Raw genomic sequence first — 27,417 nt, 5'->3', positions numbered from 1 at the left:
TTGTTTTTTCCTTTTGGCTCCCAATGATTCATAAAAAGCGAAAAGAGGACCACCACTATCCCTTCCCCCACTTGAGGTTTACAGTCATCCTGTAGACGTTATCGTACACGATTCCTCCTCGGCCATAACATCGCACCGCACTCGCCATTTTTTATCACCACAAAATGCCGCCACGTTCCATGCTCGTACCAATCATGTAGCGAGTACGTTTCACGCTCCTATCTTGCATCTACAGCCACAGGCTTACCTACCAGGATCGGATCTTCTCTTATTCCAAATATACCCTTCACTGACACTGGATTTACATTATGTACCATTCTCTCTCTTTTATGTACCCAGATTCTGTTTGTGCATCGGAGTACTGCATATTCAAAAAACAGAAACCCTTGTTTCACTTGAAGCCCGAATTCTGTTTTCTAAGGTTCTAGGTCTGTAATGGTGGAACCAATGAGTGGTGATACAGATCACGGTGGCTCTGAGGAGGAATCTCTGTTAACAGATGTAAATATCGGAAGCGGCGGCGGTTGTACTGGTGGTTGTGACGGGTCATGGCGGCTGAATTTCGACGGGTTTCAGTTGTCATCGGAACATAAAGAGAAGCCTCCTAGAGGTCTCCATGACTGCCTTGGGGTATTAGGTAACATTCAGTTATTCATTCCATTCCCTTTATGTGTTGATTCTGACAGTTTATTTAAATAATATGATTTGGAGGGGCTAATATTAGCACAATGCTGTTAGGTGCTGATGAAACCCCTTTTGTTTTTTAGTTTTAATTATTTAATCATGTTTTGTTTCTCATACCGCCGATTTATTTACTCCTGTTTCTTGTTTGTCAAATTGATTTAATAACTATTTCGAATCTGTAACAAAAACGACAAAGTACTCTTGTATTTGAACTGTGTAATAGATGCTAACAATAGTCGAGTCTGTAAAGTATAATCGCCTATGCGTTTGGATGAACACAGAGTCTACTATTTCTATGCTTAGTGCTTGAAGCGATACTGGGTTCTTATGCAAAAGAGATTATTTATTTGTTATGATTGTTAATCTGTTAATCTATTTCTAAGAAAAAGACAGGGCAAGGGATAAGATTTTCTTATGAAGTAGGCAGTGCTCGTTGAGTTCTAAGTGTCAGATGCAAATAAATTGATGCACCATCTTCTTTTCTTGACAGATTAAGAACATGCAATGAAATAATAAGACTAGGCCCTATTACTGATTTAAGAATTCACACTTTCAAGGAGGCAGCGGGGGTAAAAAGCAGAATAATTCATAGAAGAGTGGGGGATACTTTTGAAAAACCTGTTAAAATAGGGAGCTTTCAATTGTCTTTCCTATTAACATCTTAGAAGATCTCAAAAAGCCCCTATCACCTAGTATTCAACTTATTGGAAATATGGTCTAAGTAGGCTAATGTATGATTTAGCGATACATAATTCTGATTACAGAAAGGATGTTTCTTTATAGTGGATTTTGGCCCCAACATTTTGTTTAATTTAGTTCTGTCCATTTTTGAATCTCTCGAATGATTTTAGATGCACATGGAAACATCTAATGTACAACACAGTCTAATTTTATTGTTGCATGTTAGGGTTGGAATGGCGTTTGCTGGCATGGGTGATGGTTGGAGATTGGATGCATTAGGTTATTAGCTTATTAGTGTCAATGTCACATGATTTGGAGTTGCTTATGGTGAATTGCATATTTTGGTTGTACAATGGTAGCTGTGATGCTGAAAGCAGTCTTGTGTTTCAGATGTTCTTAACTTGTTATGGTGATTATGTGAGAGCTTAAACTTTGCTTGTCCAGCAATATATTAAATCTTCCAATATATGTATGATAGACGATATATCAGATTTCAGTTTATAACCAATTTATGTTGTTCTAGAGCCTACTTCACGTTCAAATTCATTTGTCTGCATTCATGTTGTACAAAATTCCAACTTTTGGCAGTTCACAACGCACTTTACTCATTTGCGTTGTATTACTTCATGCAGCTATAATGTATTTCAATTGACTTGCTTAAATTTATCAGTCCCAGAAGACAATGTAGCAGAGTATTACCAGCAGCAGGTAGAGATGCTGGAGGGCTTTACCGAGATGGATGCCCTAGCACAGCGTGGTTTTGTACCTCGTTTGTCAGAGGTAGGAGTCAATAGTTTGTGTATAATTTTCAGCCTATACAACAATAAACAACTTAAGGCAAGATGGCTTGAATTGAGATGCTTGTTTGACTTGCAGGAAGAGAAAGCAACTTTGGCAAGAAGGGAGACACTTGCCATTAGAATTTCAAATGTTGCAAACATGGTTCTTTTTGTCGCAAAAGTTTATGCATCCGTTAGGAGTGGTTCATTGGCCATAATTGCATCCACGTTAGACTCACTTCTTGATCTGTTATCTGGATTTATCCTATGGTTCACAGCATTCTCCATGCAGACTCAAAACCCCTATCAATATCCAATTGGAAAGAGACGAATGCAGCCTTTGGTTAGTGTGCATTCCATCACTTGATGCATTTACTACTTCCACTTGCAAGAATTATGCCCCATCACATGGTTAGGTTTAAAATAACTTGGACTTATATGTCTAACATCAGATGGTTTCCAATCAATATCAACTAATTGTTATGATTTATAATTAAGAGTTGCAACATAAATTTCTATAACTGTCATGCTTCGTCCAAACATCAGCTCTACAGAATATGCTTGTGACCAATGTTGATAAAAATCTTATTCATGTATATGGCACTTCTCGCACTTAAGAGGGCAAAACCTCTTTCACCGTTCACTCATTCTGTTATCCATTTATGCTTCCAAACATGACAACATCACACATTTTCTTGTCATATCTAATCTACAATGATCACTATGATCTAAATTGATACTTATAACGAAGCATGTGTCTGTCGTCCGATAAAAGTAGAGACTCCTGTGATTCTGTTAGGTGTTTGTCCTAATTGATAATTTAAATTTACCCTGATTACATGGAGGCAAATATGGTGATTGTGGAATTCTTATACCACATCTTGTAGCGGAGAGGAACATCATCCAGAAGAACATCTTCACAAAATTACTACTTCCAGTGGGACCATTTTTTGTTATGATTTTTGTGTGTGGGTAATTTAATGCTTGGTACAGTTTTTGCTGCATAATGGTTCTTATTTCCACTTACTATATTCCCAACTACCAATTCTACTTGGGCACAACAACCCAGATTACTTGTACTGATCTAATGAAATTGGCATAAAAGGTAGTTATTTAAGTTGCATGCATGACATATTAGTTTGGAGCCTTTAACTTTACGGTCTAAAAACATATGGAGTATAACTCTAATTTTCTACCATCGGCACTCAAATCTGAATTCAAAAGTGATTTGCAGGGAATTCTTGTCTTCGCATCTGTCATGGCAACTCTTGGACTGCAGATAATTTTGGAGTCTGTGCGCACGTTGGCATCTGATGTAAGTAAACCAGTCATGGTCAATTTGATAAAACTGAATAAGGAACTATTGGAGGACTATGAGCTTCTGATAACTTGGGGGTTTTGAGTAATTTAGAGAGACTGTCTACAGGTGATAATAGATGACGGAAATGCTTGTTTATAAGTGTTCGTATGTAATAAGTGAACAACTGAACTTTACTGTTCTTAGCCACTGGGTTGCACTTAATGGAAGTGGTACAAGTTCAAATGCATAGTGAACAATTATTCCCTGACATTTCTAATTAATTATAAATCAAATATATAACTTGTACAATGCTGAGTGTAATTAACATAGGAAAAGGAAAACAAAATATAAGAAAAAACTGAAGTTAGATAAGTAACATTACACAAAAGGAAGAGAAGAACAAAAAAGAAAGACAAGGAAAACTAAACAAAACCAGAAGACAGTAGAAAAAGGAAAATAGAAAAAACAAAGATAGGGAGGGAGAGAGGGAGAGAGAGAGAGAGAGAGAGAGCAGGAGGCTTTGCCCAAAAAACAGAGGATATTTTTCCAAATATCAAGTCAGACTTGAACTTATATTATTATCTGTGAAGAGGCAAGTAAAATCATCAAGATCTGAAAGAACAGTGCAGTAAGAGAGGACCAACCAAGGAAATGGTGGAGCCATGTAGTGGCTCGTTAGTTAAGTCCTTGAGGGTGATTCAGGTTATGTCTGTTTAAGAAATGGATTCAAAGTTTTGAGTTGTCTTATGCACATGTATTGTTAACATAAACCATTATGACCATTTCAGGAAAAGGATTTTAACTTGACCAAAGAGCAAGAGCAATGGGTTGTTGGCATCATGCTTTCTGTGACATTGGTGAAACTTGTCCTCTGTATATATTGCCGCTCGTTTACCAATGAGATTGTGAAAGCCTATGCTCAGGATCACTTTTTTGATGTCGTCACCAATCTGATTGGTCTAATAGCTGTACTGCTTGCTAATTATATCAGCGATTGGATGGATCCTGTTGGAGCGATAATTGTAAGTTGTTTATAATTGGAGCTATAATTGTACTCTACTATTTCTCCATATTGTTTATAAGAATTAATATTTAGATTATGATGCAAAGTTAAAAAATAAGGAAAGTTACGAAGAAAGAAGTAAACCAAATTGTGTTGTTGGAACAGCTGGCGCTTTACACTATCCGGACATGGTCACTGACGGTTTTAGAGAACGTAAACTCACTAGTTGGGAAATCAGCTGCACCAGAATATCTACAGAAGCTGACATACCTGTGTTGGAACCACCACAAGTCTATAAGGCACATTGATACCGTGCGTGCCTACACATTTGGATCTCACTACTTTGTAGAGGTAGACATCGTTCTACCATCAGAGATGCCTCTGCAGATAGCACATGATATCGGGGAGTCATTGCAAGAGAAGCTGGAGCTGCTGCCTGAGATAGAACGGGCTTTTGTTCATCTGGATTACGAGTTTTCTCACAAACCCGAACATGCACAGACACATCATTAAGTAGTTCTTTCAACCAAACCAACTGTAAGTTCTCTCACATACCTTGTCTGAATGATTCTCTTATTAATATTTGCTAAGCTCCCTTATTTATGTCTGGAGCTAATATAGTGTTATTGACTTCCTTTATGATGATGAATGTGAAAGCAAGTAATATCATCAGATTTTTTCCAACTTTTTCCTCGATCTAAATACAAAAGGGAGTATTGGTAGAGGCTAGTCTCTGTTAGTATAGATTTAGAAAGTAGGGTAGTATCACTCCCTACTTTCGTAGGCTGTGACTGAGTAAGCTGGAGCATCAAGAAATAAGTAGAGAGAGAATTAGGTGCCGTTTACCAAACGCTTATTTGGTATGTGCTTATCAAGTTACATTACCTTACCGGATAAATATGGTAAGGACCAAGAATCCTAACCGGAAAGAGCGAGGCAAGGACCAAGAGTCTTATGCAGTAACCAAAGGGTCTTTGGTCTAGCAGTATCGTAGTGTCTGGCCTTCTTAAGAGGTCAAGGGTTCAAACCTCATCAAAGATGAGGAGGGGGGGGGTGAGTTTATTTGTTGCATTTGCCGTATATAAATATTATATACTTAAAAAAAAGTCTTACCCAGTAAGTGTGAGCGATGACTCTTACCACGGTTAGCGCTTACAGGATAAATTGTTGCATACAATGCCGTTTTTGTTGACTAAAATCTTACCTGGTAAGTAAGTGATAGTGTTGATTTTTATTGGTAACCGCTACCGGGTAAGCGTTTGATAAACGGCCCTTTAAACATCTGTTTAGACGCTAAACAAGCTGAAATACTTGGATGATCCATATCAGCGGATACTGAATGGCTAATAATCTATGCAACCAACTTCGAGTGAAGGAACTACACTAAGGGGACGATTATCAAACGCTTATCAACAAGAGCATTACCCTTACCTTATTGTGTAATATTCTTGGCCATAAAAATGGATTGTTGGTAAGATTTTTTTCTCCCACTTACCGGGTAAGACTTTTGGCCCTTGCTATCTCTCTTATAGGGTAAGATTCTCGATCAGATACATCAATCCACGATTTGGTAGCTATAAATCTATATGATAGAAATATTTTTCTGCTCAATTAGTAAGGTAAGTGATATCGGTAAGCGCTTACCCGATAAACATTTAGTAAACAACCCCTTCATATTAGCTATTTTGCTAAGAGGTTGTTTACCAAATTTTCTATTAAATTTATGTTATTGTTTATTTTTCTATCTGAATCAACAGAAATGACCAATTTACCCCTGAGCAAACAGCAAATACCCAAAAAAGGCAAACAACAGCTTGAAATTTCTTGTTTCCATGATATATACCATAATCTCTATTTACTAATCAGCTAAAGGTGCAAACAACAGCTTGAAATTGGAAATTTCTTGTACCCAATTTCTAATTTTCAAATGTTTCAGTCATTGTAACCTAAAACCTAAGTAGGACAAAGAACATAACCAAAACCCATAATCACCAAATGCCATACACAACTGTGTGATTTTTGAAACATTAACAGGTAAAGAAATGTAATAAAAACAGCAAATATTAATAGGTAAGCAAACCTTAAGCAAACAGCAAAAATTAACAACAGCAAATACCTTAATCGATCGATTTTGGAGAAGAGAACAACAGCCATCGATCGATGGAGAAGAGAGCAACAGCTGTCGATTGATGGAGAAGAGAGCAACAGTCGATCGATGGAGAAGAGATCGAAGGTCTTGCGTTGAGAGAGGCACGACAATAGGGTGTTGGACCGATGGAGAAGAGACATGAGTTGAGAGAGGCGCGACTATTGTGTAAGGGTAGGGCAAGTCTTTTACCTTGGCTTAACCTGGACAACACAGGTTTTTCATCTGGGCGAATAAGCTCATTTTTGAGCGAATAAGCTCATTTTTGAGCGAATAAGCCCAAGGTAAACAGCCTTGCTTGTCTGTGCGAATAAGCCGGTTTATCCACTAAGCTCATTAAGCCTCAAGTAAACAGGCCCTAAGTTTATCCTGAACTATATATGTATATGAGCGATCAAATGAAAACCACTCCAATTTGTAAAAACCGTAAAAACTACTCTCATCCGTCGATTTCATTGTTTAATTTTATGAAATTTTTTCATGAAATTGTTTAATTTTGTGAAATTGTTTCATATAATACTTTTTTTTTTGATGAAGTTGTTTTATATATGGTTATGAAATTGTTTCATATACTACTTAATGAAATTTTAATGAAACTGTTTTATGTATTTCTCTAAAATTAAAATAATGAAGATGATAATATCCATGATTAACATCCTTCACAATAAAAATGATTAATCAACCTCTCATAAAAAAATGAACAAAATGAAAAAGTATGATTGGTGGAATGAGGTTTTTACAGTTTTTACAAATTGAGTGGTTTTCATTTGATCGCTCTCCTATATATATATATAGACTTGGGATCATGTGAGACCAATGGTTTTTCGTGAGACCCGTAAGACCAATTCTCAACCCTTGGATTAGATTTACAATCGTCAGATCTGAACATTTATAAACGTCACGAGACTTCTCACTAATTACGAAATTGCCACCTTGTAACTTTGCAACCATTAGATCATTAATTCATAAATTGGTCTTACGGGTCTTACGAAAAACCCTTGGTCTCACGTGAACCCAACCCTATATATATATATATATATATATATATATATATATATATATATATTAATGGCGAAAACATTTGTTCAAGCTAAAATACATCATTTGGATTGTTTTGTTGGTCAATATATTGAAAAGGAGTTGGTGTTTGTGAATTAAAACAAAGAATATCAATTATGGTTATACGTCGTGAAATAGATGGATTTTATGAATTAGGTAACGTATCAAAACAACTTGGGCCAAGCAAATAAATTTTTAGGTGTATAGTTGGGACTTTTTCTTTTTGTTATTTTCAACAACAATAACATCGAATTGAATTGAGTATAATTTTATGTATGATAGCATCTACTATACCAAGAATATCAATGGATCTTGTGAACTTAGTCGATACAAAGCTATATGATAGCACCCAATTTTTCGGCTTGGCGGTCTTTTGGATGTTAAATACCATTGGATGGGTTACTTTCGAAACCCATTGGAAGGGGTAGTGTATGAGAAAAAAAATCATGTATAAATGGCTCGGACTTACCCTTCGTGGACGAACCTTGCGGAGGAACCCTTAGATTTTCGGGACATGGAGCGACAAAAGTTTTGAGAATTCAAGAGAAGGTCACGACGAGACGAGCCATTTTTATAATAAAATGGGCCAGTTTATATGCACACACGTGTATTAATTGAAATTGCACCCTCTAGCGATGGGGCATAATACTTTACGCAAATTGTACAAAAAAGAGTTGAACTTGTACAATGACAGTAATGGAAATGTTAAATAAATAATTTAAGGAATCTTAAATAAACATTTGCAACATTTAAATTGTTACAGAAACTAAAAATTTGTATTAAACATCAAGGATGGATGAAGAAAACCTCGTGTTGAAACTTGATAATCACGAAATATCTGGATTACTGAAGTTTTAAATGAGAATTTAATTAAATATATGATTTCCATATTAATTAAATAATACTTCATATCTATACTATATTATAAAACATTTGATAAAAACTCTTAAAAACCATTTTTTATGCATGAAGTATTGTATATTGATGCATATTACTTAAAATTCAAGATTACAAGTAAATTATGCATAAGTACGACTTATTAAAGCTCCATATTTGAATTCGTATAACTAAATGCGGATAAACATAACCAAATACGAGAATAAACATCTCATTTTAAAATATAAAAAATCTAAAATATAATTAGGATAATTATCGAGTTCTAACAAAATAATTAACTATTATCTTTATAAGAAAATTATATTACTAAACAAAATACAAATTACTTCGTTATTAAACTTAAATAATAATTATAATTAAAAAATTACACAAAATATATTTTATTCAAAAATAAAAAAGTCATCGTTTTTTTTTAAATTACATAAGATCATATAATAACATCGAGTGAGATAAATATTAAAATCAAGATATATCTAGTTGCATTACATGAATACCCTGGGAATATGAATTTAATTAAAATATTATTTAAAATTATATATACCTACCCGAAACAATCAACCTTAAGAAGAATGCATTTTGCATGTTTGTTTTCATTAAATAAAAAATAAAAACCGTCAACCAACGAAAACCATGATATGATGGTATAGTATGGTTTGATGGTGTTTTGATTTGGTGGCCATCATGGTTTAGTAATTACTGTTTGAAATCAACAATAATAATTAAAAGTTACTGAGTTCAAACAATAATAGTATAATATAGGCTAAATCAAATTGTTTTATTTTGTGTAATGATCAAATAAAATCCTATTCATTTTATTTAATAATCTTATATAACCTTACTTTTTATAAATCAACAATTGTGTTTTCATTTACAAATACCATCGGTTGGTTGATATTTGATTAGTATATATTTGAACCTTTTTAGTTTTCTATTGTCTTCTCCCATCCACAACCCCTTTGTCTCCGATGATGAAGAAAATATAACCTGAATTATTCGAAATCCGAACCCAAGCCGAAAATAAGGTGTTTATGTAAAACCCGAAAATTCGAAAACCGACTTTTTAGGGAACATTTGGGTTTGGGTTGAGTTTGATTTTTCGCCACCGCATCCGTCTGAAAACCCGAAATATATATACATGTATAAATATACTTACTTATCTAATTATCTTTTGAAAATTCTAAAAATATTAGTCCGGTCGTGAATTTTTCTAATTTCTAAGCATACTATCGATTTATCAATCTTCTAAATTGATTGAATTCATCGTCAAAATCGATTATATATATATATATATATATATATTGCATTATAACTAAACCGAACCCGACCGACCTTAACTTAATACCGATCCCAATGCAATCCGAAATCCGAGATCCAAAAATTAGGACTTGATTTCCATATCCGAAATCCGATCGGATTTTCAATTTTTTCATCCGAACCCGACCACCCCGTCTGAAAATACTCATAAATAGAAAGCAATTTCACCCAATCTTCTTAATCTTCGCAATCGTAGAACTCTTACCACTTGCAAGATTTATTTTCTAATTCAACATATAATTAAATGTATGTCAATGGAACAAATCTGAAAGGTCACATCAAGAGTATGTTAGGACAAACATGCCTTTTCAGGTGATTCAGAGAATGTCTTTGTCAAATATAATGTTGGTGAGATTTGGTCATAAAAGTTCCTGCATGAGTATCTTCAAATGATCGGCCCATAGTCGGGATGACTATCTGATCAAAGAATATCGGCTAGTAGGAGAAAAGGCTTGGTGCGTAAGTCGAATAGTAGATCTTGATCCGTATCGGTCAATCTAAGTCTTGAGATATCGACTAGTCTTCGATTTGCTGATCCGACTAAGTTTATATCAAACCTTTTACAAGTAAAAGAACCAAAGCTATCACTGTATAATGTGACGAATATTAGAGAACTAATCGGAGAGTTATTAACAAATCTATCGATGACCCAACACAAACATTCAAAATAAATATTCTAAAACGAGAAGTTTTGAAAGTTGATTTTCCAAAATAAATATTCTAAATGTTGGTTTTAAAATATGAACGAGAACAAAGTTTTAATTTATTTTTATTTCGGTTGCAGTTTGCCAAACATGACCTTAATTTCAGTATTTCCTTTCTCACATGGATGTTATTTTTAGTTTGCTATTTACGTGTTCAATAATTACATTTTTCTAAGACAGTTCACAAAACCGTCAACCCGTCCAAACCAACCTGTTAACAATCTAATTGAACCTAACTCGTCAAGCTGCCAAAGCACTAAACCACCATTTAAGAGGTTGAAATTGGGTTAGGCCTAACTCAACCCAATCTAACCTGCCAACCCACTGCTAATATGTATAACTTCGATAACTTTTTATCTGTATATATATACATATATAATATAATAGTCTATCTTAATAATGTAAAAATTTATATAATGTTTATTATCTATACTACATTAATAAGCATTTACACCTATATCTTAAGTACAAGTTTTAAAGCATAGAGTACCATAATTTCATGCAATAATTCAAAAATCTCTTAATTACAAAATATTTTGCACAATGTACAAGTTGTTTATGCAACACCAAATCCTAATTGGGTCAAACTTGCTTTCTCTTTACAAACTTCTAAAATTATCATATTGGACCGCTTTCTTCTTATATATATACATTACATTAATAAGCATTTAAACCAAAGTCTTAAATACAAATTTTAATGCATTGAATACAAGCTTTTAAAGAACAAAATAAAAAATCTCTTAATTACAAGATTGTATGCATGATATACAACTTATTAATACACTGATTTTTCACCGCAACCAAAAGTGGAGTCCTAGACTCCCTTTTCTTCTATAATAGCCTCAAAAGCTCCCATTTGATATAAGCTTTATTTCCTCTCCTCCATATTTCAATTTTGCTTGTCCCATTTCAATTTTGCTTATCCGATGCATTGCACGGGTACACTGCTAATATATTAATAATGTGTAAAATCTTATATAATATTTATTAAGTTTATGTTTGCATTCTTTTTAACTCTATGTATAGGTTACGGAATTTTTTTTTAAATTAAAAAATGATGTCAAAAAATTTCTTAGGAAAGAAATTATTGGAATCGTTATTTATTAAAAATAAATATATAATATCAAATCATATCTTTCAAAAAATACATCAAACACCTCTGGAAGACATTTGTTCCATTATTTATTAAAAAATAAATAAATAGATAGAATAGCATATTTGGAATATGAACCTAGAGCGTAATCAAGTCTAGATACAACGTCATATGTGGGCATGTTCATCTGACATCCTTTTTTATTTTAATTTTCTTAATTATTATTTCGTATCTTATTTTTAACCGGTTACATTTATGAAACTTGGTCCGTTATTTTGTACCTGTACATATTTAAATTAAATAAAAATTGATAATTTAACAAAAAAAAAAAAATCAAATTTAATGAATTGTTGTGAAATTTCAGTGTTATTTTGTGATCTAACGAAAAAAAAATTGATCACAGATGAACAACCTAAATTTATAATAAAAAATTTAATCATTTGAGAACTTCATATATTGTGATAACTGTAAGAACTTTTATAATGTATTTTTGTGAAACAAAGTCTTATATCATGTTTGTTTATATGTATTCGTTTCACAATATAAAACACTTTAGTTGTATTTTTTATTTCACAAACATATAAAAAAGGTTCACATTGTAAAACAAATATATATACAACAAATATATTGTGAAACAAATATATATTAATAAATACGCTAAATCTAAAATGCAGATAAATAAAGATCATGTAAAATTGTAAAAACATTTTGGTTGTTACATAAATGTTTGTCAAGAACAAGAGATAAAAAAAATGTCCAGATACATTTACAATTACATTATTTTTATTAAGTTCAAATCATACTAATGAAGATTTTAACAGTAATTCACAAATTTATTAGATTTAATTATGTATTTAAATTAAATACGAGTAAATTGTGTTTTTCGTTTATATGGTTTGATAAATAAATATGACTTTCATTCTTGTGGTTTTAAAATTTTGTTTTCATTTCTTATAATTTATAATTCATTACTATTTGCTTCTCTAAGGGGCTGTTTGACAATTGTTGAATGGTTTGATTCATAATGATTAAACAGTTTAAATGATTAAGAGACTCTTATGATATAGTGTAAAATGAAATATTATTGTTTGGTAATTGTTTATAATGAAATTAGAACGCTCAATGGTTAAGAAAGACCTATGATACAAAATCATTCAGAGGGTTTTAGAACCATTAAGAGACAAACTTTTTTTGTTAAACAATATTCACTATACAGCCATTTAAAAGGTTTTAAAAACGTTAACAAATAGATTTCTTTTTAGCAAACAAAATTCCTATTTTTAACAATTTAAAAGCTATAATTTAGTAGAATTACTTTTTTTTTATTAACCTGGATATCTAACCGACTAATCTCATGACGACCACTTGCTTTGCAGGTAGTTCGGAATCACCGTATTTGAATCTCCGTGGCCACAAGAAGATTTTGATTCCTCCTTGAATTTAAACCGGAGACCTCCAGACACTTTTATCTTTAGAGTCTAAACTCAAACCAATCAAAAGTCGATGATTAATTTAGTAGAACTATTACTAGTTAACCAAACTAAGAAGTTAGTTGAGAAATGAATTGAACAATATGATTAATCGGACCTACAGATCGTTGACTAATCAACTTTACAAGCAAAAATTGACTTTAAATGGTAAAAACATGTGGTAATCGGCAGTCGGCACTCGGCAGAGGTGAGATGCATCTTAAAAAGGAGACGGCTTCACTCCTCATAATACGTTCTCCCTCTTGGTGCGCATGGAGATAACATACGCCTCCTCCAGTCTACCGGACCTCTCCTCCATGGCCAGGACTCCGGCGACGGTGACGACTCGTCCCGTCAAAGTCATACCTTTCCAGCACCCATACAGCGCCGCCGATGCAACGCCTACCTCGTCTTCGTCTCCCTCCTCGCCGTTTTCGAGATGGAGAACGAAGATGAAGCGGATGAAAACGGTTGATTGGATTGATTTCTTCCTCCCTTGTTCCCGGTGGATTCGTACTTATAATTGGCATGAAAATCTCCAGCCTGACCTCATCTCCGGCGTCACAGTCGGGATCATGCTCGTTCCTCAGGTACAAACGGAAATTGAAGTTATTTACGTGTAGAACTGGATGATTGATTTTTGTTGCAGTTGCGGATTCCTGTTTCACGTTGCTTCATAGTTGATATAACGTGTTTGACTAGAAAAATAGACTTGGCATTTTGTTTCTATTTGGTTGGGATGCATAATGCATTTCGTTGGTTGTTATTGCGTAAGATTGGCCGGATACTGTTCAATGACGCCTTTCAACATTAATCTAGTGAAAATATGATGACTATGTTAAAATTCACAATACTTCTATGAATAAACATGCCAGGTTTAAGCAATCAGTTCATCTCAAGAATCATGGCATATCTATGGTTAAGCTATACACGGAATCTATCACATTCAGATCTATAAAATTTAGAATATCGACTTTAAGCTTTGTTATCTAGTCTTAGTCCCATTCAGCTCTTCGAGTGGATGGACTATGAGCTTTAGTTTTTCTCCATTGTAATAGGTAAGATGCCAATTTTAAAAAAGTTGCTCAAGTATTGTCGGTCATGATTAAAGGGTTCTGATATATGTGATTTCTATGTAACTATTTAAGCAACAGCTGGATCTTATGTTGATCGATGCTGTATAGGTTGCTTCTTCACAGTTATACCTTGTATCTGCTAATGAAAGCTCATATATTAGGTCTTATTTATCTTTTATATGTGCAAGATACCATGGTTTGATGGCTGTTGGCACCATATCATGTTTCTTTCTAGGAGTGCACCACTTTTACTCATGTATACATGCTACAACATTAGGCAGAGGCAATAATCACATGCTATCTTTACAGCCTCTCTGCTTGTTATAGTAATTTCTTATATCTAGTCGAATCTTGCTGCTTTTGTACCATTTAACAAGAGTGCTTTTAAGCTCTAATACGTTATTTTTAGTTTGGAAGGCTGAGAATCTTGTTCCTAAACCTAAGAGGCGTTCTCCTCTTTAGAAACTCTAACGAATTTCATTAATTACCTACTGCTGGCTGGTGATGTTTGTTATATAATAGATTATTTGCTATTAATATTTGACCACGTCTTTTTTCTTTACTCTGTTTCTTATGAGCAGTCTATGTCATATGCAAAGCTTGCTGGACTTCAACCAATATATGGACTTTGTAAGTTTAAAATCTGGTCCTTACAGTATAACTAGGCAGTATAACTAGGCTTTCTCCTTATAGATAGTTTTATAAGCTAGATTTATGTAAGGAGAATAGGATTTTGAGTGATCACAAGATGAATATTACTTAGAGGAAGTGGAGATAAAGACACAATATGTAAAGATCCCAGATTCCACTAAATGGAGCATTTATGGTCCTGTATTTATCATCTGGAGTGTTTGCACAATTCCTTTTTCCCCTACAAGTTCCAAAAGATTTATTTTCACATAAATTTTGTTTTCGTCACTTGAACATATTCTGTTGGAGAGAGTTGAATAGTGTGTGTGTGAGATATTCTTAGTTGGCAGTGGAACCTTTTCTTTATGAATTTTCCTGTGCTATATTTCATCAATCCACCTAGCAGCCATTGTTGATGCATTGGCTGTTAGGCTGAAAAGGGAAGCCTGAATTGCTTCCAAGTTACTATTTGTTTAAGTGGATTGACACTCTTTCAGGATGAAGTTCCTATGTTCAAAATTGTTGGAGCCCACATCGGCTAGACTTGGACCATTTCTCCTGTATGTATGTTGGAACCTCCCTTTTCTCCTCAAAGGCCCTTTTGGAGAGTAAACTTGGGGGTTCCACATATTTTTCACATGGTATCAGAGCCAAAGTCTGCCACTCTGGCTAGCCCCTCTCGGAACCCTGATACAATTTATGTTCATCTAGCCTTCCTTGGAGGGGGCGTGTTGGAGTTCCACTTCGGCTAGACTTGGACCATTTCTCCTAAAGGGGCTCTTTCGAGAGTAAACTTGGGGTTCCACATATTTTCACAAAAATGAAACTTACATGTTCCACTACAACTGATGTTCACCCTTCACTTTCTATAGACATTTTGGCCATTTGTGAATCTAAGAATTTTGAATAGGTCTCTTAGCTTGGATTGATGGAGCATTTGTTTGTTCTTTTTCTTCCAACTTTCTTTGTGTCTCACTAACTGTTGTGGATTTGCTTATCCTTCATTTCAGATACTGGATTAGTTCCTGTATTTGTGTATTCCATATTTGGATCATCCCGCCAGCTTGCTGTTGGTCCAGTAGCATTGGTTTCTCTACTGGTCTCTAATGTCCTAGGCGATGTTGATTCATCTGCTGAATTATATACAGAACTTGCGATATTGCTGTCACTCATGGTTGGGATTCTAGAATGCACAATGGGGATCTTGAGGTACTTTTGTTTCTTGAACTTATTTAGTTATAAAACAATCTCCTGCATTTTCTATTTGTTGATCAAATCCATATGCTTCTCATTAAGTTGGCTTTCCAATATGTAATACATCTTCATTTGCTCAAGCACAGTCTTGCCAAGTTGATGAGTTTTAACATCCTAAATTTACATTTAGCGCTCCAAAATTAGTATCAACTAATGAATAAGTTTATAATTGTGGAGATTACTAATTCTTGATACCAATGTGAAGAGGAATGATGTAATCGTTTGGTGTTCACTCCATCTGGGTGTTTCTTTGCCCGTTAAACTTGATTTATATGAATCCTTTTCTTTTACCACCTTGATGGTGATTACTATTAATAGATGGTGYTTTTTCTGTATMTTYTAATCRTTATAGGCTTGGATGGCTCATCCGTTTTATCAGCCACTCAGTAATTTCTGGCTTTACAAYTGCTTCAGCCTTTGTTATTGCCTTATCTCAAGCAAAATATTTCCTGGGATATAGTGTGGACAGAAGTAGCAAAATAATTCCATTGGTCAAGAGTATAATTGCAGGAGCAGATAAGGTATCCTATTTTTCACCTGGAGCTATATCGTATTGCCYTTTTGATATCTTGTTAGGCAGAAACATAGGAAGTGGTTTTGGGTTTTACTTGACATTTTAGTAAGAATGAACTGGCCCATCATATAGTCAATATGTATGCCTCATGAACTTCAGAGTGCCCGTGCTAGTTTTTTACTTTCTCTGTACCTGTGGAATGGCAAGACTTTCCCTGTTGAACTTCCAAGATAATTGACATTCTTTAAAGCTCTTCAACAGAACTAGCAAAATTACCCTTGCTTTCTTGCATATTGGGTAGGCCACTCTATTATCTCTACCTATCATTTTTTACCATTTCTATTTGTTAATTACACGAGCCAGAGCTTTTTAGTGAGTGTAATCTTAGCAGCAATAAAGCTTTTTCCCCATAGGACATGCAATCAGTTTGATAAGGATCGAGTGACATTGCTTCTTCGACCCGAACCAATAACTACGTCCACTGAATAAAAACATTAAACTAAAAGCCTAGGAGGCCTTCTTCGCCTTCCGTCTAAACTGCGCAGGGAAGGCCCAAAGCCACAAATCAAAATATAAAAACTCACATTGGGGTTAGGGATAATCACAAGACAAAAAGGGGGGGGGGGGGGTGGAGGGGGAATCAAATTTCCTATATAAGTTGCACTAGTGCATGACTGGAACTCAAATATGATAGTCCATGAGAGTCCTATGGAAATTCTGTTGTTTACATCTCTTTCTCATCAGTAGAAGTTGGAACACATGGAGCCTTCTCAGAAAAGAAGAAAAACAAATTACATGTGGAGTTGTGGGCTATGTTTCATGGATCCTTGTAAGACATCATTCACAAATAGCAACATGTTTTCTAGCCTCCCCATTGGGATGCTTACATCACAATTCCACTTTTTGTAATATGGTGCAGGTTGTAACTAAGATTAACTCTACACTCTTATCTGTAGTATGTTTTCTTTAAACAGGAAATGTTCTAATTGAACAGCATGAACTTGCCACAATGTATTACCATGCGAGTTACTCAAAGTTAAAAAGATTACTTTACATTGCTATGTTCATAGGTCCTTGATTCTGAGTCATGTGTCTCTTGCTCTTATTTCTTGTAATGTATTTCCGTTTCTGCTTTGTTTAGCATTATTTGTATAACTTTTTTCTAACCATTGGCAAAAAAAAATTGCTTGTAGTTCTCATGGCCTCCTTTCATGATGGGGTCCTCTATCCTAGCAATTATTTTGGTCATGAAACATTTGGTACACACTTTCTTCCTATTGAGTTACATTTATCCATTGTACCTGCGCTTTCTAACTTAGATGGTTCCAAGTACAGGGGAAAACAAGGAAGAAATTGCGGTATCTGCGAGCAGGCGGTCCCCTCACTGCTGTTGTTCTGGGTACAGCCTTTGTGAAAATATTTCATCCCTCTTCCATTTCTTTGGTGAGAATAATGAGAGAAGCTTTTTATGAAGTACTGGAACTGAACTTATAAAGGAAATCAATGAGAATGTTCATGTATATTATATATCCACTAAACTGTTGATAATTAACCAAGAACCTGAAAATTGGATTTTTAGTTTAGTTTAGTTTGTTATTATTATTATTTTATTTTTGTTTTTTGCTTGTGGGGTTCAGATTATTACGGGTTTCTATGTTTTGGCCTTCATATGTATTTGTATCTCACCAAGATCTGATCACAACACTAATTTACATGCCTTTGATTTACTTATTTGTTTGGAACAAAGTAACATTTTTATAATTTCAGTTTAATGATACTTAATGGACCTTCTTCAGTTTTGATGTATTGTCTATGTGTATTCCCATGGAGGCCATCACAGCCAGTGGTTTGTCTTTATGCACAACTCTGATTCCCTGCTTCTTTAAAATAGGCATTTTCATTTTTATCATTGAATCTTCTTTGGTTGTTTTATGTTGAGTTGCTGCCAAGTCTAGTATTATTAAATCTCAAGCAAATGAACTATGTACTACAATCTTGAGCAAAGTGGGATTGTAGGAGTTGTTTCATGTGATTTCCAGCTGTAACTGTTTGGGGTAAGTTAGAATAATTAGTGAAATTAATGCAAGGGCTTGTTGAATTGCTGATACATAGAAGCTAAATTAAATATAAATTCGTGAATATGTTGTTTCTCTAAGAAAACTGTATACTCTCTTTACCTTTTTATATTATTGTTCTTATAGTACCAAGTGAAGTTTCATTTCTGAAACTTAAGTCCAAAGGGGATGAACATTTTTGTATTTTCTGTTCCTACCTGGACATCAATTTGATTGCCCTGTACTGTGACATGCTCATGATAAAAGCTTTTCTATAAAAAAATTCAGGTAGGAGATATACCTCAAGGGCTTCCACCATTTTCCATCCCTAAAGAGTTCAGTCATCTGAAGTCCTTAATCCCGACTTCACTTCTCATTACTGGTGTGGCTATACTGGTAATAGAAGATTCTTCTGTAATTGGCTATAATCTTTACCTGTTTTATTGTTTTAACCATGTAATGACTTCGCGTCTGCACTACAGGAATCTGTGGGGATTGCTAAAGCCCTGGCAGCAAAGAATGGATATGAACTTGACTCAAATCAAGAGGTGCGTTTTTTGAGGAAAAACACCATTGCTCAAGGTTGTATTATTATTGTTCAGTAATTATGTATAACCATAGGGACAGAAAAGAAGGATTGCTGAAATAATATTGTTTACACGGACAATAAATAGTGACATCTTAGCATGTTAGATCAATTCAAGGTAATAGTTTTCTAAGGTAATGATAGGCCAGTATGGCTACAAGATAAAAAGGCTGGGTTTGTAAAACTTGAGCTATACTTGTATTCTAAAACATCTTTTATGCAGCATTTGTGAGAGCATATGACAGGGATTTACAGGACTTAAGTACAGCTTAAACTGCTTCTTATATGCTTGTGCATCCAAGACTCTTGTGAAGCTTTTCTGTACCATTACAGTATGAAATTGGTCTCCCTTTAAGCTATTGACGTATGGGGTATGCATGTTAACAAATGAATGCCAATATTTTGGTTCATGAATTTTTTTCCCACAGACTATGAATGATCTTTATGCGTTCTATATCTTTTACACTTGCTCCCTTATCATGCTTATGATACCTCATATTACCTTTAGATGAGTTCTGACCAATTTACTATTTTCATGGTTAAGTGGTCTAAAGCTGGGACCTTTGCATGTCTGTTAAATTCATAATAACCAAAATTAGTTATGATACTCTAAATTAAAACTATACATGGATCATTTGATGAAATGATGGACTGATGGCCATCAAAAATCGATCATATGATCCAGCTTTTCTCGCAGGGAGAAAATTAATATGCATGCAATGTAAACTATCAACATGTTTCCTTTATGAGGAGTAAGAATGCCTTACTCAGTTAAAGCCCTTAACTCAAGGGTTCATCCTCTTATAAAATCTGGCAAAACCACTCTTTACGTGCTTTTCTCTTTGCAAGTTGGAATATTATTGTTGGTATCAAACGGGAGGTATTTCCTTATTAATCTCATTAGATTCAATATTGAAGCAAACATATTTATATTCTATACCAAATAGGGGGTATTTCCTTATTTCCTACCTGCCCCCTACTTCCACCCGAAGAGATATTAGAAACCCCAGCCCTATAGAAAACATATGTAGCGTGATAATTTCCTTCTAGTGGACTTTGTTATCATGCTTGCTTGTGCAGTGTGAATTTGTGATTAAAAATTGGGATACTGGCTTTTATTGAGATGAGTGGTGGTGTTTCATTGATTAAAATTGATATATAGCTGGTGTAAGTTATTGATTAGGTGGTACTTCATTTTCGAAGGATGAAACTGTTTATGAATCGCTGCTAACACATCAATGCTTTTTGACAGTTATTTGGTCTTGGTGTGGCCAATATTTGTGGGTCCTTTTTCTCAGCATATCCGTCAACAGGTGAGATTGGTGCATAGGAGACCTTTTGTGGTCAAATCTGATAACAATTAGATCACTTGTTACACTCTATAATTTTTTACTTGTTGATATACTTCTGAAGGAACAGTTTCTCCTAAATATGTTGTATAGGTTCCTTCTCAAGGTCAGCAGTTAATCATGAAAGTGGAGCAAAAACTGGTTTATCAGGAATTGTCATGGGCATTATTATGGCTTGTGCTCTGTTGTTTATGACACCATTATTTGAATTTATACCTCAGGTATGCTCCCATTTTCTCTGCATTTATGACACCATTGTTTGAATACATGCCACAGGAATTGTGATGGGTATAGATTGCTGTAAATTATTTTGATGGTCCTTCTTCCAATGATCTCTTATCCTGCTAATTGAACTTCAGAAACCAGATCTGTTCCAGAATGATCCTATTGATGTTGTGTTAGCAATTTATGAAACTAGAAATCGGAAAGCCTTGTTATCTTTCTGTTGGCACATATTTCCATATGGACTAAGCCTTTTGTGTTCTTTTGTTCACTTTTGCAGTGTGCTCTTGCTGCTATTGTAATCTCTGCTGTAATTGGGCTGGTAAGTATATCCTCTAATGGGTCTGATTACTTTCTTACTGTTCAGTCTCTAATATAAATGCTAAATGATCTTGTTATGAAAGCATTGGCATATTCTTGAACCCACTTTATCAGCTGCAGTTAATGTTTGTCCTTCTTGAATGGTAAGAACGAGTGGGAGGCTTTAGAACAGAAAAGAGTGAACCATGAGATATTGACATTGAAAGTTGCTTTATGCATTTCAACATAGCTCTACCATACATTTTGGTAACCGTTTTCCTTCTAATCCTCATAATCCAAGAAGTAGTTCGATATCCGTCTAAGGAAGTCTAATTTGACAGGATGATTACTGCTAGACATCTAGGATTGTAGATATCTTCTTTACATCTGGGCCCATAGGTTTAACCATACGAATCCTCTATATTAGTTGTAGTTAGTAGTAGATGTAACTTTTTTGGTCCCTTCTATTTCCATGGTAACTGATCCATGTCTCTTTGAACCAACAAACCGTGGTTCCCACCACGTTTAGCTGCAAAAAGCAGCTTGTTGTGTCCTTGTGTCTCAGATTTCTATGGCATATCGCCTTTGGTACTCCATCAAGACACCCTAGTCATGGCCGAGTACCAGTTCAATGAGTCTGGTGTGCATCTGGTCTCATGGTCCCAGTGATTGGCATCACCTCCTACTACCGCATCTGGACTTCTATGGTAGCTTCCATCCTTCATCTTTACATCTTAGCAGATTGACAGCCTACAATTTTTGATCTGGACTTGTCAGATTCCAACTTTTTTGCCTTTCTTCAACTATGCTCTCTTGATGTTGAGTTACAATGAATTAGCATGGGGATTTTTACTTCTGATTGATTAGTTTAGTAAATATGGATGCTTGATTTGTCAATCCTGGTTTTCTCTTTACCTTAGCTTGGTTATTTAGCTGGATAGCTCATGGTAGGTATCAATATTTTGGTTTGTGATTATTGATTTCTAGTCTAATGTATAAAATGGATGGTATAGATGATAAAACAACGAAACAAGGAAGGTTCTAATGGTACAGGTGAAGTGAACATGCAACTAGACACATTTAAGATATCAATCTAATTAATGGCACAAATTAGATATGTGGTCTACATTTGTTTTTCGTAATCTCTAGAGGAAAAATGACTATGGACATTTGACCTGGCCTCCCCCGGAACCAACTTCGATGAGATAGTGTAGCCAACCATAAATTATAGGGGTCTGTGAAGCCTTTCTAGGTGTGCTATCTACGAAAAGGGCAACACTATCTAATTATTAATTATCGATATTCAGTGCATATACCTTATCCATACTCCATGTAATCTTCTGGACATGCTTTCAAGCCTTTTTCTCCATTTTGTTTTTTATGTACTTGCAACGTATGTGAGAAGATGTACTGTTCTATGGCTTCTCTTGTAACAGGACTTCTTTTTTAAAAAGGTTTCTAGTTTTGACTTTTGACAATTGCTTCTATGATTTTGGTTTATGAATTAATAAATCTCTTATTTCTTGGGGATGTTTATAGTACTTCTACTGTAGTATTTGAATCCGATGAGCTGTAAGTAATAACTTATAATCTGGAAACTTTACCAATTCCAAAAAGTAAGAGGATTATAACCTTTTGTTTGTTCAACTAGAGTCCGTTGAATTGTTATTTACACAATGCCTACCCATTGTATCTTCTCCTAGTTTCTTTTAGTAATGTGATGCCACTTTTCACGTTTAGTTGTACGGTATCATATACCCACATTGTTCCCTTTTACTGTATGACAATGACGTTGTCTTAACCTAGACTATCAAGCATAAACAGTTGCTTGACTTTCCAGAATCAATTAAAGAGTAACTGTATTACATACCCTAAAACTCATTTATGGTCATAATCTGATTCTTCTATAACTTTCTTGTACCCTCTTTGATTTGAACAGCTACTGCGAATAATTTATTCTTGTTTCCTTACTCTGATCCTAATTCTTGATTGCTTGTTTGTTAAAGGTGGATTATGATGAGGCTATATTTTTATGGCGGGTAGATAAAAAAGATTTTTTTCTTTGGGCAGTTACTAGTACAACAACGTTGTTCCTTGGGATCGAGATTGGTGTCCTTGTTGGGGTGAGCATATATACAGTATCCGGATTCCTTATCAGGCTTTCAAGTTTTATATGATAGTAGCATACCTTGTCTGTTGCTTGGGTAGAACTATTGGTACTGTGCTGATTTTCTGATGTTTTTAACTTGTCCAGACAAATTATAACACACTATTGGTGTGTGTGAAGAACATTCTGCAAGGAATTAGGTCTTGAAAATCACTAATCTAATCGACTGTTGGTGTTTTGATATATATGTAGGTTGGTCTTTCTCTTGCTTTCGTGATCCATGAATCAGCAAATCCACATATTGGTAAGCTTTTTATATTTATTTGTAATTTGGCTTTCAACAATATATGAAGGAACAGCCAGTGTCTTTAAGTCTCATCTGGTACCATTCATATCTCTTGAACCCCAAGGTTGTGGGTTCGGGACTCCTTGTTGGCATCCGGGTGTTTCTTGTTTGTTTGGCTATGGGTTTCTTTTCATTTGATTCTTTTGGTTGTTTTCTTTCTAGTCCCATTCTTTCTGGAATATATATATATATATATATATATATATATATATATATAAAGGAACAAGCATATGTAGACAGCATGCCCCCTTGCTGCAGTTTGTCCTTTGATGGTTTGTGAATCTTTCAATCTTGACAACAGCATCAACTTTATCTCAGCGTCACCTTTTTTACTTAATCATATTCCTAAAACCCTTTGTCCATCTTAAACGTTTCAGTTATTTCCAGAATCCAGACTTGGCATACACATACAGAAAACCATTTTAATAGTACTATTGTAATCAACTGCTTTTGCCTATATATACACTATAGTAATTAACTGCTTTTGCCTATATATATATATACACACACACACTATGGTCCTCTAAAAGTGTGCCAGCACACTGATTTTCTCATTTCCGGAAACATTCCTCCAAACGTCATTTGTACTTCTTAAGAGGGCGGAGTTTTGGAGATAAATGATGGTCGAGATAGAAAACGTATTTGGAGATTCAAATTACAAACATCACCTACTTGCTTACAGCCTGAAATTTGACCTTTAGAGCCTAAACTGTTAATTTCTTCTAACACAACAAATCAGTTGTCAATTTTTTGTATACAGGGTTATTGGAGCTTATGTTTGGTGCGTTACCTTATTTATTTGTATAACATGCATATGTGATTGCAGCTGTGTTGGGGCGACTTCCTGGCACCACCGTTTATAGGAACATCCAACAATACCCAGAAGCATATACATACAATGGCATTGTAATTGTTCGAATTGATGCACCTATCTACTTTGCCAATACAAGCTATATAAAAGACAGGTAAAATAAAGTGACTTAATCAGATGCTAGCTTTTGCTAAATAACTTCTGAACTTTTTTTTATATATATTTTCAGGCTGCGGGAGTTTGAACTCGTGGTTGATCAATCTTGCAAACGGGGACCAGAAGTTGAAAGAATATATTTTGTAATCTTGGAGATGGCACGTACGTTTATATCAGTTATTAATTTGTTTTTATTGCATACAAGAACATATATTGTTACTCCCTTCGTCCCAAACTAAATGCAGCAAATCTTTCAACTACTTAGATGCAACCGGAAAGTTTGTTAGCAAAATAGACAAAAATATCATTGTACTAATTTCACAATCATATCAATTACATCACTTTTGCTCAATTTTAATTGAATTTACTAAAAGAAGTTATCAATAATGTTTGCACAGTTAAATTCTCCTTGTTAATTAAATTGTTCTTCCTGCCATTGTTTTGTCCCTTGGTCATGTATGCTCGTTTTTAATTTGATTAAAATTGGACAATGGTGATGTAATTGATATGATTCTGAATATATAAGGATATAATTGATAAAATCTTTTTGTTCGAATATGTAAACGAAATGGAAACATCATCAAATATAACAAAATCTATGTAATTTGACGTATCTTTCTTTTCTTATCTGTCTTTATCCTATACGGATATTCTGCACTAGCGTAAAGTGAATAAACATCCGTCTGCAACTTATGATATTTTTCCGATGTTTTACATGTAATTGTTTTCTTCCATCTTCAGCCATGGGTCGGTCTGACTAATTGCACATTCCTATGCTGTAGCTTTTGTATTCATCTAATTTCATGTCTTTTTCAGCTGTTACTTATGTGGACTCCAGTGCAGTTGAAGCACTAAAAGATTTGTTTCAAGAATACAACTCAAGAGACATCAAGGTACACAATATTTCTTGCTAAGAACTTCTACTCACTCCTTTGTAATATGCAACATTTAGCACATCTCAACCTTTTCCATTTTTCCAAAAGTCATAATAATTACCTACCTGCCTATACTTATCAGTTATCAGTACCAAAAAACTTAATATTCTTAGATTACCTTATTCTATGACACCATCTAAAATTCTAAATATATTCTGAACATTTGACAAGTAGTCAAACACTTTCCAAGAACTATATGCCTAGTCAAACTAGGAGTGTATACGGGTCAAATCGTATCATGTCCATATCTTGTACATGTATGTTTTTATTGGATGCAAATGAAAAGTGAAATGGACCAAAATAGTCAATCCCATCATCCAAATTAACTTTTTAGCCGCTTAGAACCTCTTCTCAAAATAGCCAAAGTTTACACAGAAATTTGAATCTTTATGCAGATTTTGTTTTTTCAATTTTCTGCTTAAGGATTCAAATTTCTGTGTAAACTTTGGCTATTTTGAGAAGAGGTTCTAAGCGGCTAAAAAGTGAAGTTGGTCGGAAAAGATTGGCTATTTTGATCAATTTCTCAAATGAAAATCGAATTTGGATGTTGTATGTTCTTATTTTTCAATCAAATTACATAAACAAGATATGGGTTTGGATGGACATGAATTTTCAGATATACATCCATTTATGATCATAAATCAAATACTACAATTTTCATGGGATGGATGGGTGAAGTTTACTTTTTATCATATGAAGACATTAAGCAATTTTATGATTTAATTATGATGCAGATAGCTATTGCCAACCCGAACAAAGATGTACTCTTGACGCTAACAAAATCTGGATTCATCGATCAAGTGGGTAAAGAATGGTGTTTTGTGAGAGTGCATGACGCGGTTCAAGTATGCCTTCAGCATGTCCCGACTGCACCAAAAGTTCCCGAATCATCTCTGGACAAAACTTCGAGATTCTTAGAAAGATTAGGCATGAGAAGGAAGGAGGATTTATCGACATCTGAAATGGAATCGGGTGAAAGAGATACCGTAATATCTAAAGATTCCGACCCTCAACTGGAACCATTGTTATCACGAAAATCTCACAAATGATTTCACATCATATATTACTATTCATTTGCATTAAACTCCGAATCATATAATATATTCTTGTGACCATGATTCTTTCTAGGATTCTTAGTTTCTGTAAGCTGTTTGTGTTGTGCATAATTCCTGGCTTCGCCTGGTGTCGTGTTGCCTGGCTGTGAACATTTTGAGGGTGATGATCATTGGTGTGTATATTTCGCAAACTATAATTTTTTGTATGGTCTATGAAAATGTAGCAAAGCTCATTGGTATGGGTTTGAATGACAAAAGTGTGCATCTTTGTGTACAACATTTGGGTACCAAACGACTTGCATATTTTCTATCTGGTTTGTTGTGTTCTAAATGTTGTGAGCCTGACTTGGTAGCAATGTCAATTCTTCACGAGCCCATGGTGTTTTTGAAGATGACAAGTTTGTATTTCATATATCTATATTATATTATAAAACATTTGACAAAAACTCTTGAAAATCATTTTTTATGCATGAAGTACTGTTTATTGATGTATATTACTTAAAACTAGAAGAGTACTCGTGCAATGCAACGAGACACATCTTGGTTTTAATGCTATATTTTATTATTTATCTTTGTCGATGTTATAATACGATTTTATGTGTTTTTAAGAAAGCATTAATGATTTTATTTTTGAATAAAATATAAATTTGAAGATATCATAAAAATTTGAAAAAAATATATCAATGTTAATATTAAATCAACTATTTAAAAGTTCTCATTTTTATGTAATTTTTTTAATTTATTTTTTTATTATAATTAATTTAAGTTTAATAACGAAATAATTTATTTTTGGTTTCATAATATAAACATTTTAATAGATAATAATTAATTATTCTGTTAAAATTCAATGATTATACTAATTATATTTTAGATTTTTTATATTTAAAATGATA

The 27,417-nt window shown here is 34.2% G+C and overlaps 2 protein-coding genes across 2 annotated transcripts; both read left to right on the top strand.

Moving 5' to 3' along the window:
• Positions 1 to 360: 360 nt before the first annotated feature.
• LOC112509321 (metal tolerance protein 11) lies at positions 361 to 5,129 on the top strand. The gene is made up of 6 exons (XM_025114216.1): positions 361 to 637; positions 2,036 to 2,145; positions 2,242 to 2,487; positions 3,379 to 3,459; positions 4,233 to 4,466; positions 4,613 to 5,129. Exons 1-6 carry the CDS (start codon positions 436 to 438, stop codon positions 4,958 to 4,960), a joined length of 1,221 nt encoding a protein of 406 aa, XP_024969984.1. The 5' UTR covers positions 361 to 435; the 3' UTR covers positions 4,961 to 5,129.
• Positions 5,130 to 13,401: 8,272 nt separating this feature from the next.
• LOC112509455 (sulfate transporter 4.1, chloroplastic-like) lies at positions 13,402 to 26,799 on the top strand. Its single transcript, XM_025114421.1, has 17 exons — positions 13,402 to 13,719; positions 14,787 to 14,835; positions 15,846 to 16,044; positions 16,442 to 16,610; positions 17,797 to 17,862; positions 17,939 to 18,046; positions 18,946 to 19,053; positions 19,140 to 19,205; positions 20,496 to 20,556; positions 20,686 to 20,813; positions 21,095 to 21,136; positions 23,121 to 23,237; positions 23,474 to 23,525; positions 24,394 to 24,532; positions 24,608 to 24,696; positions 25,351 to 25,427; positions 26,204 to 26,799. The coding sequence occupies exons 1-17, from the start codon at positions 13,402 to 13,404 to the stop codon at positions 26,516 to 26,518; spliced, it is 2,103 nt and encodes a 700-aa protein (XP_024970189.1). The 3' UTR covers positions 26,519 to 26,799.
• Positions 26,800 to 27,417: the final 618 nt, after the last annotated feature.

The sequence above is a fragment of the Cynara cardunculus genome, assembly GCF_001531365.2.
Source record: "Cynara cardunculus var. scolymus isolate 2C chromosome LG 3, CcrdV1, whole genome shotgun sequence".
Taxonomy (NCBI): domain Eukaryota; kingdom Viridiplantae; phylum Streptophyta; class Magnoliopsida; order Asterales; family Asteraceae; genus Cynara; species Cynara cardunculus.
The sequence above is the reverse complement of the archived record's forward strand: the minus strand, read 5'-3'. Positions and strand labels throughout refer to the sequence as shown.

Bases quoted from the DNA above. Each gene is read 5' to 3' on its own strand.
- LOC112509321 (XM_025114216.1), top strand. From the start codon at position 436: ATGGTGGAACCAATGAGTGGTGATACAGATCACGGTGGCTCTGAGGAG. The intron at 2,488-3,378 runs GTTAGTGTGCAT...AGTGATTTGCAG, and splicing joins AGAGACGAATGCAGCCTTTG to GGAATTCTTGTCTTCGCATC. The intron at 3,460-4,232 runs GTAAGTAAACCA...TGACCATTTCAG, and splicing joins TGCGCACGTTGGCATCTGAT to GAAAAGGATTTTAACTTGAC.